This window comes from Watersipora subatra, chromosome 8 (assembly GCF_963576615.1).
Source record: "Watersipora subatra chromosome 8, tzWatSuba1.1, whole genome shotgun sequence".
In the NCBI taxonomy this organism is placed as follows: domain Eukaryota; kingdom Metazoa; phylum Bryozoa; class Gymnolaemata; order Cheilostomatida; family Watersiporidae; genus Watersipora; species Watersipora subatra.
Window position 1 is genome coordinate 25,161,202 of NC_088715.1, and position 14,435 is coordinate 25,175,636.

General features: G+C 36.0%; 1 protein-coding gene across 3 annotated transcripts in view; it reads right to left on the reverse strand.

Moving 5' to 3' along the window:
• LOC137401766 (glutathione S-transferase C-terminal domain-containing protein-like) overlaps positions 1–14,313 on the reverse strand; it is a 34,319-nt gene extending 20,006 nt beyond the window's left edge. The window contains exons 1-8 of one of the 3 annotated variants that reach the window (XM_068088249.1): positions 14,247–14,311; positions 13,960–14,025; positions 10,438–10,617; positions 8,860–8,942; positions 7,124–7,261; positions 5,480–5,515; positions 3,465–3,617; positions 1,531–1,662 (exon numbers count right to left, since the gene is read on the reverse strand). In XM_068088249.1, coding sequence (XP_067944350.1) covers positions 1,531–1,662; positions 3,465–3,617; positions 5,480–5,515; positions 7,124–7,261; positions 8,860–8,942; positions 10,438–10,612 — 717 coding nt within the window. In that variant the 5' untranslated portion in view covers positions 10,613–10,617; positions 13,960–14,025; positions 14,247–14,311. Of the gene's footprint in view, positions 1–1,530; positions 1,663–3,464; positions 3,618–5,479; positions 5,516–7,123; positions 7,262–8,859; positions 8,946–10,437; positions 10,618–13,959; positions 14,026–14,246 lie in introns of all 3 variants that reach the window. The other 2 variants (XM_068088247.1, XM_068088248.1) reach the window with 2 other exon arrangements.
• Positions 14,314–14,435: the final 122 nt, after the last annotated feature.

The following is a 14,435-nucleotide window of genomic DNA, read 5'->3' on the forward strand; positions in this document are numbered from 1 at the left end:
TCTATGTCACCACTCATACCTGGCCACCATATATCTCTCCTTGCTCTCGCTCTACATCTCGCTATGCCCTGATGGCCCTCGTGTACGAGATTGAGCATCTCCAGCTGAAGACCGCCAGGTATTACAAGTCTCCCATCATAGAGCAACACTTCCTTATCTACAGTCAGATGGCCCTGATGATCAAAATAAGGTGTAAGTGATGGATGTTCACTTTTGTAGGCTGGCCAGCCACGTTGACAGAATTCTATTACCTTCCGCAGGATTGGGTCATCGTTTTGAGCATCCCGTATGCGATTCACAGATGAGTGCTTTGGTATGAACACCTTATTGAAGTATTCCACTTCATCAATGAACTGCACTTCGCTAACAGTAGTCGGCGCTCCATTAGTCCTTGATAGATAGTCTGCTACATGGTGTTTCGACCCTGGGATATAGGTAACTGTGGGAGAATACTTCATCAGACGAAGACGAAATCGAAGAACACGGGCCGGCATATCCGCAAGATTCCTTGAATTGAGCAGCGTGACTAGAGGCTTGTGGTCTACCTCTACGATGAACATTAGCCCGTGTAAGTACTGGTTGAATCGTTCACAGCCCCAGGCTACTGCCAGCGCCTCTTTCTCGATGACTGCATATCTTCCTTCAACCTCCGTTAAGGATCTTGAAGCAAAGCTGACTGGTCGTCGTGTACCATCAGCTTGAATCTGAAACAAGGCCGCTCCTACTCCGCTGTTACACGCATCTGTGGCAAGTACTGTCTCCAGTTTTGGGTCATACGGAGCAAGAACTTTGTCAGAAGCCAGTATTCCTTTCAGTCTTGCAAATGCTTCCTGCTGAGCCGTGCCCCAGACCCACTCTCGGTTTTCTCGGAGTAACTGACGAATCGGTGCCGTGAGCTCCGCTAGATTAGGGATGAACTTCATTAGCTGATTCAACATACCGTTTAGGCGTCTGATGTCTGATTGGTTCTGAGGTTCAGGAAACTTTAAAATGGCCTTGGTCTTCTCTGTGTCAGGGTGTATACCCTCCCCATCTATGATATGTCCAAGAAATTGAACCGATGTCTGCCTAAATAGACACTTTTTCCTATTTAGAGTCATGCCTGAGTGAGCGATACGATTAAGAACCTTCCTGAACCGGTCATCGTGGATTTCCCTAGTAGTGGCATGGATCAGAATATCATCCATGTGAATTATTACGCCCTCGATATCACCTAGTAGTTCATTCATATATCGCTGAAAAACCTCTGGTGCGGCAAATCGAATCGTTCACAAATCGAAGCAAAATTTCTACCAAGAGACGCTTCGTAACGTGAAAATTTCATATTTAGAGTCAGCCTTAAGTGAAGGTTCCACTTTATGCAGAGGTTTGATTATATACAAATAGCGAGAAAAATTCTGTGCTTAAAGCCAACCCAACTACACCCTTTCCGAGCTTTAAAGGATGTAGAATTCTAATGTATGATGATTGGAATTCTAAAGATACAGTTCAGTAGCTCTTTGAAAGTGTACTGTAATGGGCACAACCTACCAGTGAGCGGGAGATCATGACGTAACACAGAATATCAATGAGGTTAGGCAGATGACTTGTTAGAAACGTATCTTTCTCCTTCTTACTGTTTAGATCACGATAAATTCTTGTCAAACCATTCTGACCAGCTGTCTAAAAAGGAGCACATCTTTTGTCGGTTTATGATAAGACGAGGCTCTCGACAATTCATCAAAAATAGTTTATGCACGGAACTCTCAACTTTAAAGGATCACTCACATCAAATTTAAAAGGATTTTATCAGAAAGTATAGAAAAATTTTTATCATTGATTTTTATTGTTTTAAGTATTTTTTGTGTGTTATTTTGTCATTCTTCTAAGTGTTTTAACTGCGAACAAGTTGTATCGATCTTAATATTGAAATATCTTGCAGTCGGAACATCTTAAACAACAAATGAAATCTCGGGTGATGAAAAATACTGATACTTTCTGATAAATTCTTTTGAAATATGACGTTAGTGACCCTTAAAGTTGATTTTGAAATCTATATCAAATATCTATATATATCTATTCTACATATACATGTATGTAATTTGTATAACGTAATGTTTATAATGTGTCACCGTGTATTTGTATTGACATGTCTTTTTGTACACATGTTGACACATTGGTTGTACGCATGGTGTACAACCGACATGTGCCAACATGTATCCTTTCTATAAGACATGTTTTTTTTATGATTGGGTGTTACTTTGGGTTTAGGATAGTAATGATTGCAAAGAACGCAGATTTCTTGATAATGAAAGGAATGTGTTAGGTCACAAACGTTAATAGCGACTGGCAAGGTAATTATCGATCATCGATTATGATTGGAAGATTAACGAGAGAATTATATTATTATTTCAATGCCATTATGAGCTGTCACTCATAAATAGCAAAAAAGATGATAATTCGTGATAAACTCGATAGTGAACAGCAACCAATAATGTTAAAATAAATATCATGCACTATCGCGACTAAAACCTTTTACAACAACTCTTGTCTGTGTGTCTGAAATATTCATCTGAATTTACACTGAATTTACCTTCAGTGGTGTGTTCGTTTCAACAGCGATTGCCATCACTTCTATTCCGTCGTTCCACATCAATAAGTAATAAATTCATTTGGGTTATAATAGACAAAATAAAAAATTATATAAATATGACTTTTATCTAAAATCTTGAGTGCAAAATTTTAATGAAACTATTTGGCTCACGTAAAAACATTATATGAGCATAGACAGGTGACCAAACAAATAGAAATGTTTAAGTGAAAGTCTCTCAACTGAGGTTGTAATGAGCGGCCTCAACGCTCAGAACCAAACTGAGAAAATTATTGTTGTTCCTGCTATTTCCATGTGACTCCATTTACTGTGTTCCAAACCTAGCTAAACCTAAAACATAGCTTCAGCTAACAAGAAGTTGCCTGAACTAAACGATATTAACTATCAGGAGCTTCAGCCGTACCTAGCCAAATATGGCGAGACCAAAGCTGTCAGATTGTAAACATTTCGACTTCGGCTACTTTAGCCCACCACTAACACCCTCATCTGTGGTTTAGGCTACAATGTCTGACTTGGAAACAACAGGTTGGGGTTCAGGAACCAAAAGGGCTGCCGGAATAACAGAAATACTATCCAACCGTAAATTACTTTTTGCAACTGGACATGTCTCCAGTCATTGAAGTTTCCTTGCAACTGGGTTCCGCCATGTCCAGCCCAGCTCACAGAGACATAGGGTAATTTGTGTAAAACATATAGAGTATGTTCCTGAAACACACACAGTCTCTACTTGCATTAAACAAAGCAGACGCCATACTCAATCTTTGAAGAATTGCTCACACACCACCGTCCACAGGAGACAAATTTATACACCAATGAACCACAAAAACGGATGAGATCATTTATAAAATTTTTCCTACTACCTCCTTAGACTCACCTTGAAGTAGTTCCGCTTGTAGGTTGCGACAGTCCTATCTGAAGACAGCTTTTTTTCCAAGTATTTTATGGCGTCGAACAAAAGCCAAGAATCCTTATTTCCATCCAATATGGGCAGTAGGTGACTCGTGACAAACTGCGTCCAAGGAGAGACCTACACGAAAGAACTAACCTGAGTAAGCGATATAGAGTGGCAATGATCACACAGGTCGCTAATTGAGAACAGCGCACCAGGTCAACCACAAATGTTAAAAATGTGATTGCGCCAAATTTTAGTTGATCTTAACAGAAATTATACATGTTTTGTTATCATTTGAGATGTTGTTTGTTGTTTTAGGCAAACTTACTGTCAAGATATTTGAAGATTAAAATCAACAAAATATGATCTAGGTAAAAACGCTCAGAAGAAAAAGATGTGCACAGACTTTCCAATAATGATGTATATAGTGAGGCAGCCTGTCCCTACCTCCCGGCTTCACCATGATCTATTTTACCCACTACATTGCGGGTGTCTTATGGGACTGCCGATCAATGAGGTGGGATCCATTTTCCACAATTATTAAGATATTTGTGTCTGTCATATATTTTATTAGTTGAAATATTAACTGCAATGAAAGAAAATTTTTTCTTCTGGTTACTCAAAATATACAATTTTCTCTCAAGAATGTATAATGTACGTACAACTTTTATATTAGCATTGGTAAACATTAATAAAAGCCAAGACAGCATTTGGTGATCATGACCAACACCAATAAAATGTTATAGGCCTACGCACATTACACATTCTTGTGTGGAAATTTCTGCTGATTACGAAAAAATTTAGATTAAAGGTCTATGACAAAAACTCTAGCTTTTACACCAAAAATACTGAGTGTACATCAGCAAAGAATTTTCGACAGAAATGAATTTTAAGCAGAAAATTCTGTAGTAAAAGAGTTGAAAGCAAACAAAAGTTTTGGCAAAGCCTTCTGTTGTTCTCTGAAGTGCTGGTAAGGCTATTGCATAGCACGTCTTAGTATTGATTTTAAATTCAATTTTAATATCTCACATTGCCTATGATAAAAAATATAATAAAATAAGTTTTGCAAATCACACTGATTGTACCTGGAGTTAAGTACCAACATTTTATCATGCTGAGCCAGTGACAAGCCAACGCATACTAATAAACAAAGAAAATTTTTGAATTTTATGGTTATAGCGCTAGAGATTTATTACTCAAGTGGGAAACATCTGGTAATTCAGAACTATTTTAATGGAACTAATATCACCACTTATATTACTTATTGGCTATTGCGTATTAAATTCTAACTCAATTGGCTGACTTCAATTGGCTGACACCAAAAGTAGCTGAATTCTATTGGCTCTCTATATAGCTGGTTCTCGACTCGACCAGAATCACAAACGGCCGGCCACCGACTGTTAGATGATAACTGAGTAACCACAGAGAAACCAAGTGACCACTGAGTCAAGAATGGAGAGACTTAGTGACTAGCGAGCTGAAGATAGAGAGGCCAAGCTACCACTGAATGGGCAATTGAGAAACTGGCCTCTACGGACTTGGCCTTGAAAGGCCAACCTCTTACTGAGTTGGCCTTTTCGGAGTCGGGGGCAGGGCTTATAAGTAACCATAGTATATAAATTAGAAGATGAAATGAATGACAGCAGAACGAGCAACAGGAAAAACTCGTTGTTTGTAGTTGTCTGCTGAATGCATACACTGTATTTATTCGTGTATATATGTTCAAATACCTATATACATGGCCTCGTACTCAAAAGTGGGTTCCTTGTGGAGTATTCCTTTACATTTTTACATTTAAACACAATAAAAAGTTGGCAAATACATTTCCTGCCCTGCAAAATGAAACACATTTACCGACCAAAAAATACGTTATTTGCAGGTAAGTTGTGGCATTCGTTGATGAAGAAAACTATTCAAGACAAAGGCATAATATTTATTGGAAAAAACTCTAGGAATCAGCAATAGATTGCAGACTAATACAAAAATATAAGTTTTACCTCGGCACAGGCTTTGAAGCACACTTCCTTGTAACCCTACAAGAAAACCATTCTAGTTTTAATACCAAGGGCATGGGAGGGTATCTAGTGTAAATAATACAGAAACTATGCATTATTATATGTTATTATATATTCCTCAATATAACAACCATCATATTGAGGCGATGAAGCAACGATTTAAATACATCTACTTATCATATGTGAGAATAAAACTTGTTTAGACCGCTTTCTTTTGCAAAAGGAAACTGCATAGACTGTTACTATGCAATCAGCTAAGAGAGAGCCAGGGTGCCACTAGCCATTGTGCCTGACATTTTAGTAAAGCTACTAGAGTGAACCGACATCTCCAACCATGTGCTAGACATGTGTCGGCACCCGTTCAGGTGCCGACACATGTCTGGCACCTGAACAGGTGAACCACAAGTGGGCCGCTACAAAACGACTATAGTGATCTCTTCGTCATAGTATCAGCTATTGCAGGTTCATTGTATCACAGGTTTGTTGCAGCCTTCATGTGGATACGTGTAGCAGTAAGAGTCTTGTCTCTAAAGCCTGGTTCCCATATACGCTGCAAGCACCAGCAACTGCACTGCAGGTCTATCAGCAGTGAAATGTGAACCTATGTGCCGAGTACTGTCGGCAGTCAACGCAAGAGTTCCACAGGCAAAACCTCCCCAAAATGCACCGCACAGGTGAAGGTCAGCACTTCCGAGACGGCATGGCTAGCGGCCATTTCTATGCGATCACCAGCGACACAGCTTTATGTGCACATTTGTTGCCAAGCCTAGCGCCGCATGTGTTTTTCTGCGCGAGATTACCGCCGGGGTCTCGCATTCGATATGAGAACCAGGCTTAAGGCACGAACCTCGCGCGCAAGAAAGACGCACAGTCTATGGATATGAAAGCCTCATAGCAATGAGCTGGCTGATGTCAGCAATCTGTACGATAACAACAACCTTGATTCATGCTCACAACATTCAACATGGCCGTACGGCACACCACCACCACCACCCGCATCAATCGTTCACTTTTAATATTTAGAACTATTGTGCGAATACTTATTACATCTGACGATCTTTCATGACTCACTTGGCTGCCAGGGTACAAGTACAAATATAATATCTTCCAAGAATAACCCAAAACCGCTGATTAACTATTGAATGAACTTTGACTCTCCTCTCTGTTTAGAGAGAATCGTCAACCAGTGTTTTCCATTATTTTGCTAACCTGACCCAGATTGGCTCAAGAATATTTAGCACTGACTGCCTCTTTGATTCTCATCTCAGTCCAGTATCGCCATTTAGTTTTTGTTAATCTTTTATGGACTTCAGCATTGTATATATAACATAGTATACAACATTATTATATTAAAGTTATATAACAAGTATAACAACTGTACTAAAGTTTGAAAAGCAGTCAAGTGTTCTGGATTGTTAAAAGTATGGTTCATACTTTTTTTCATGTATATTTTGTGCTTAGATGACATGTTTTAATATCAATATTGCTTGTTGTTTAAAAAATAGATCAAACCTAATATTATAACAATATATACTCAAGTTACGGCTATATACAACTGCTATAGGCCTACTCCGCATAGCAGCTGCAGTAGGCTACAAATATAAATAATATTCAAATGCCAACTACCAGCAGGTGGTTGTAGCCATGATCTGGAAAGTTCTGGTGATAGGTAAGCACCATCCATGTGAGTAGAGTAGTTAGTCCAGATCTGACAACTACACCAGATAGCGCACACGGTAGGTCCACCCTAGCGCAGTCCACTGGCTGTAGCAATTAAAAAACCCGATATACAATGATGGCTAAACATCTAAGCATATTCTTTACTGTCACAACTGTTGGTGTTACAAATAACATTTACTTTCAAACCTCTAATTGAATACCACCTCTATTTGACCGCCACTATGGGAGAAGAGCTTAAAAATAGAACACAAAGTTGGTAGTAAGTTAGCAGATTTATTGCATCCAAAAGATTTAATAACTCCATCGAAAAGAGAGGGCAAATTTATCTTCCCAAAATTCAGACGATCCATTTGAAAAATACAGCACCAACTTCTAGTTGACCGTCACCTCTATTTGACCGCCACCTCTATTTGACCGCCACTATAGAGGAAGGTTTAAAAAATAAAGCGCCATGGTGTTTAATTAGAGGTTTTACGGTGACTAGGGTGAAGTTCTGTGAAAGACGCTAATAATTTTTGAGAGGCAATATAATTTAAATGCTGTTATATTATCTCTAAGAAGAGAACATCAAGCATAGCTTATGCTCAAAAACCAAAGTCTTGGAATAAACTTAGCCTGATTTTGACATGCCGACCGAAGAAACATTAATGATTTCTTTAGATGATTGTTGGCTGCCAGATTGATTGCTGCATGTTACAGACGTGGGGTCAATACTCAAAAATATCCTAATACTAATACTTCGTTTTGCGATACTCAATACTCTATCTGACAAACAAAATCTGACAAATCCAAAAAACAATAACAATATCCAATATTCTAGTTACAATATCCAATGCAGTAGACCATCACCATACGATTTTAATTCGTTCCAGCTTTGGCATCGTAAGGCGAAAATGTCGTATGGAGGAGTATGATAGAAACCATAGTAATTATCTAATGCAAACACCCCTGGTAAAATCATCAAAATTATATATACATTAAAAATAGGATGTTAACCTTAGTAACTTTAGTTACCTCTAGTAACGTTAGTGCATTTAGTGGTTACGGTCTGCATCACAATGTAACATTACAATGTACTACGTGCAGTACGCACCGTAGGGTGTTTTCACCCTTGAGACAGACGTATAAAATAAACGTTGATGTTGATAAACGTCATGTTTCAGTTTATGAACTTTCTGTTACTATAACCTTCAATTCGCTATCCTGACTCCTCCGCAAAACTATTAGATACCAAAATTTAAGACACATTTGTTAAACTCACTCAATAATTCTTGATTTCTGTATTTTCATTTTTTGTGGCATGTAACAAAAACATCATTTTGTTGCTGACTACCAAAACAAATAAAAAGTTAATCATGCCATCACGAAAATCATTTGCGTGCAAATGTTACGACAGACAAAACAATCCCACAAAATTAAACTTTTCATATGTGACCTTTGTCAGACATCTGTAAAAACATGTTTCATCATGTACATAATACTATAATGTACATAATGCTTAAAACAATTCTATTCAAATTCCAAAAAAATTAAGTTTTTATAAACTTTATGAGGTTTGCAGCAATTTGAAGACTTTTTTATAGACAATTTTATAGACTTTATGAGGCAATTTGAATTTGGAAGGCAATTTGAAAGCGCATTTGCCAACTCTTTTAACTGAGTAAAGCTCTAAAGATGCCTACCATTGGTTGCCTAGAACGCACCATTCCATCCCATATTTCAGTTTTTTCTTCATACAGCCACTGTCCAACTCTTTCATTTAAATCTGCTAACAAAAACAAATTGTTAATTCACAATTGACTGAATTGACTGTAATACGGATACCGAGACACTTGAACAGACATTTATCATTTACCCATACCTACCTAAGGATAGCTGATACAAAAAAACTAGTGGACCTACAGTAGAACCTCTGTGTACAAATTAAATTGGATGTTAAAATTTGTTTATTTTTTTATTTAAAATTGATTAAAAAAGACTAGTTCAAAGTAGTTCTACTAGGTTGGAACTAGTAGAACCTTTGTTTATAAATTAAATTCATGCTGAAACCCAGTTTGTCTGTTAAAACATCCTGTTGGATCAAATCTTGCAAAAATGTAGTGATTCAGCAAATATTTTTGTTAACAGATACAATAAATAATTACAAAATGAAACAATATCATATAGAAATTACAGGAAGACAACCAAAAGCTGCTCTCTTATTGTTAGTTCAGCTCCGATGAAGTATATGTTGGTTCAGTGAAACAGCGGACGGATGGTGCAAAGGTGCTAACGATACAGCTGACTCAGTGAGAGACGCACAGACTGAGTGGTAAATAAGCTAACTTAGTAGAAATATTATTTTATTACTTAAACATTCACTTCGTACGTTTTCTTTTTTGAATGTTCATCTCCAGTCATCTCACTTTGGCTTACAAAATTGTGATACAGTGAGAAAGTTCACAAGTTTGCTGAAAATTAATTAGGGTGTAATGTCCAACATTTGATCAAATTTAACTTCAAATATTCAAAAGTTTATTCATGGAAGTTTGATTGTATAAAAACCCATGAGTTATTCAATTGAAATTAGAAGCAGAAGCTCTACCTTATCTTCCTGCAAACAGATTCAGTGAGATTTTGACAATTATTTAGCTTTTTTATCCGACATTCAGATTTGAAAGCTTAAGGAGTTTAGTAACTCCTAGCTGCTAAACTCTAAACTAAACTAAGTTTGAGTACTTCAGTTACTCAAACTAGCTACGCAGTTTGAGTAACTGAAGTAAAGTACTCGTAAAGTTCCCAAAACTGAAGTAAAGCAGAAAAAAGATCAAACCAACCAAGCTTAAGAAAAAGGCAACACAATCAGAAAAAACAAGTATCAGAGGAGTTTTCCCAGAGCCGATGAATGCACTGTGAAAACTGATGCAACAGTTGTGTAGTTGAACCGCATAATTGGGATTTACAAAAAAATAAGCTTATATTCTTTTTGATAACAGTTTCATGACAAAATCAAATGTCAAATTATTATGGAAAATGTAAAAAACATCAGATGTATATTTATCTCCAAGCAGAATTGTCTTAACAAAACTAGTAACCAGGCATAATCGGTATTAGATTAGCCGATACAACCTAGAAAACTGCTGTACCGGAATACCGCAACAATCACTGTTCTTACCAATAGACTAAAAATCACTTAATTGAAAATTGGAAACGATAATAATTAGCCAGATACAAAGAATGAACCAATAGGCAGTGGTGCTGTCATAGTGCGCACTGCATACCTTCCCTCTCGGTGAAATTAAATGAAAACAATGGAGAAGAATCAGTGGATGCTGGTTTATAATGCTGGAGAAATGATGCCATCCATCTCAACAATAGGGTGCTGCCTGGGACCTTTAATCGTCCTTGGAACATACATGCTTCACAATAAATAATGCTTTCTCCTGTATCAGCCATTGCTCCTGTGTAAAACACTGGACCAGATTACCATCACACAAATAAAGAATGGTTTTATGTCTTGGATTATAACAAAAAATCAAAAGGCGTAAAAGAGAAAGCTTGTCAGACTTTTCGAGACTTCTTTAGATACAAGAATTAAACAGTTAATATGTATAATGCAATTGCAAACAATTGTGACAACAAAGGGCATGTTCACTCATGAGTATATCGGTGTATATATACAACATGGCAATGTTTTACAGTACTAAACCTAGTTAGAGCATGCTTCATTCCTGATTTAGTGTGAAATAAGCAAAATAAAAGGCCAAGTTTCTAAGGAGTTGTCAGCTATCGCAAACTAAAAATCCTGATGCACCTTGATGCGGCAAAAATCTTTTTTTATTTTATATAAGAGCAAGATATGCTATTGGTTGTATTTCTAGCAAACGCAATAAGACTTAATTCATTTGAAATATTCTTCATGCATGCAAGAACAACCTAGGGTTGCAAGTTCATAAATACAGTATATCTCAAAAGGGAATAAGCATTTATTTAGTGCTTTATTGGGTGTTAGATGAGAGCTCAGTTAGGTTTTCTTGTTGCTGGTGAAACAAATTGACAAGAGATTTGCTGTGAGCCTCATTAGATGCTTCATTTTTTTTTGTGTCGTAATCTTTAGCGTGAAACTTTCGAGAATATTTTCAAATTGCAGTTTTACTTTCCTTTGGCGATACATGTAAAGTTAGATCTTCCTTGCTAGCAAATTCTGTCTCAAGACACAATGAGCGTTTTAATACAAATGAAATCACCAAAAATGAGGCAAACATTCAAAAGATTCTTAAACTCATTTGTGTATTCGGGCTAGCAAAATACAAATCTGGGAAAATATTCCCACGACCAACCAAACAAGAGTGAAACGATTGATTGGGAGAATTATGATAAATGCACATGTGCACACAACTCCCGAAAAATTATCCGTTAACGGCCGTCACCAAACCCTTGCAACGAAATCCTATCAACAAATTTAACTATTTTTCAGTAAAGTCGTTTAAGTATAATAATGATACAAAACGCATATAAACCTATTTAAATATGTTACCAAGCCTGTGAAAGGTTGACGAAAATTCCTAAAACTAACCCATCTGATCGGATTATACATAATTAGACAGATTTATTAGGACGAAAATCGTCACAAAACACTTGAAAAGCTTCGTTTAATAAAGGTTAAGACCGGAAATTGAAACGCCGAGCGACAGAGAATAAGACGATAAAGTCTTGCCACAAAACGCTTGAACACCTTGGTTTATTAATAGTTTCGACCGACCTACGAAACGCCAATAAAGCCGTGCGACAGATAGTAGAACTGTTTACTGTGTGTACTGTTTGTCTACTGTTTGAGGCGTAGATCGATTTACAGGTACGAAAATGTGGTACACAGTTTATCAGCCTACGTTTTTGTCCAATTACCGAAGGTTTTTCAAATTATCTAGAACATCAGCCAGATTTCTTTACATCTTATCTACAAGGTAGGGCGTTACTACAACGCCCTTTTATGACAAGAATATTTCTTTATTTCACTCCAGTTTGCATAAAACTTCCAGACGCGTAAATGCCAACGCTTGCTCTCTGTTACATATCGCTGTCAAAACCATTCTACATTCATCACAACACAACCAACTTTCAAACTGTATATTACACATCAGTTTGCCGTTTAACATTTAATATTGCATTTCAGAGATATAATAAACATATTTCTTTATTGTTGTCATTGTTGTTGTTAGTTAAATTACGTACAGTAGGTTAGGTCTACAGCTTGAATTAATATTTATTTTATTATTGTAAAACATAAGTTTGAGATAGTTAAATATTTATTTTATTAATATTTATTTCTGTTACATATCGTTGTCAAAACTGTTCTGCATTCAACACAACCAACTTTCAAACTGTATATTACAATATATTTTACTTGTAATATTGCATTTCAGAGCTATAATAAACATATTTCATTATTGCTGTTGTTAGTTAAATTACGCACAGTAGTTTAGGTCTACAGCTTGAATTAATATTTATTTTAACCAACAACCAACTTTCAAATTGTGTATTACACGGCAGCTTGCCATTTTACTTTTAATATTGCATTTCAATATAATAAACATATTTCATTATTGCTGTTGTTAGTTAAATTACGTACTGTAGGTTAGGTCTACGGCTTGAATTAATGTTTATTTTATTATTGTAAAACATAAGTTTGAGATAGTTGAATATTTATTTTATTAATATTTATTTCTGTTACATATCGTTGTCAAAACTGTTCTGCATTCAACACAACCAACTTTCAAACTGTATATTACAATATATTTTACTTTTAACATTGCATTTCAGATATATAATAAACATATTTGATTATTGCTGTTGTTAGTTTAATTACTTACAGTAATTTAGGTCTACAGCTTGAATTAATATTTATTTTAACCAACAAACAACTTTCAAATTGTATATTACACGGCAGCTTGCCATTTACTTTTAATATTGCATTTCAATATAATAAGAGATATAATAAACATATATCATTATTGCTGTTGTTATTTAAATTACGTACAGTAGTTTAGGTCTACAGCTTGAATTAATATTTATTTTATTATTGTAAAACATAAGTTTGAGATAGTTAATTATTTATTTTATTAAAATTTATTTCTGTTACATTTCTGTTATTTCTGTTGCGCCTTTTTAGAGTCGTGCTCCCTCAAATTTATTTTATATCATCTCAAACAAGTCTCATTTACATTATACTCTGTCAATTCCTGCTGAGAACTACTTTTTCGACAACCAACAGTACCCTTTCTTTTTTCCATTACTACTTTGGTCGTGGGCTGTATGACAGTGGAATTTCTAGTCATAAAAAGAAGTCTCATAAAATCTAGTAGCTAAAGAAAGTCCATAGTATGAAGAAAAAATTGCCTTGTTTATGAAGTTTTGTTTGTAGGAGCTACTAAACATCAGCAATGATTATAGGAGCAAACAATTCCAAGTCGTGAATTGGATTGTTTCTTATCAAAATAGCAGAATTATGCCTCTCATAAGAACATCGTCTGTAATACGTTTTGCGCTGACTCACATTCATTAATTTTCAAAGTAATCATGATATGTTTGCATAGCTTAAATGTCAGGTCTAAGGTGTGTTATCATAGAGCAATTAAATTATTATGCTGTGGTTTTTGTAATGCTGTTTGTTCCTTGCATGACAATAACCTTATTTTGCTAAAGTGAGCGAGCTGAGAGGGCTTAAACAGCAAAAAAATGGGCGAAAAAAAATTGTGGTTAAGGTACTGTTTGCTAAGATTAGTAAAAGAAGATACCGAACTTACACAAATAATATGGTTTATTTTTCAGATTATTGTCAAACTTGTACAAGTCAGCCAAACATCAGCAATCTGCAAAATTGCAAGCTTAAATGTGAACACATGACCAGAATGGTATAAAAGCCCTATATGTGATGTAAAAAAAAACAAAAAAACACTGTGGTCAATACCGGCGAACGCGTGTAAACAACATTGGAAAAACAAAACTAAGATACTAAACTTTTATTTTAATACAACTTGCTTAACTATTTTTGGCATCATTTTTTCGTTTCATTACAGACATGAGTACCCACTTTATTTGTTCCTTTGACCCAGTGCTCCGGTTCGACAGCGTATTATATAGACAAACCTTAAACGCATTCCTTTGTTGTTGTTTTTCCATGAACGCGCACGCGAATCAGTTATTAATTAATGTCAAGTAGCGGGTTTGCAGTACATAGCAAGTTCTCGGACTTCTTTAATTTCAACGACTCAAACGCATG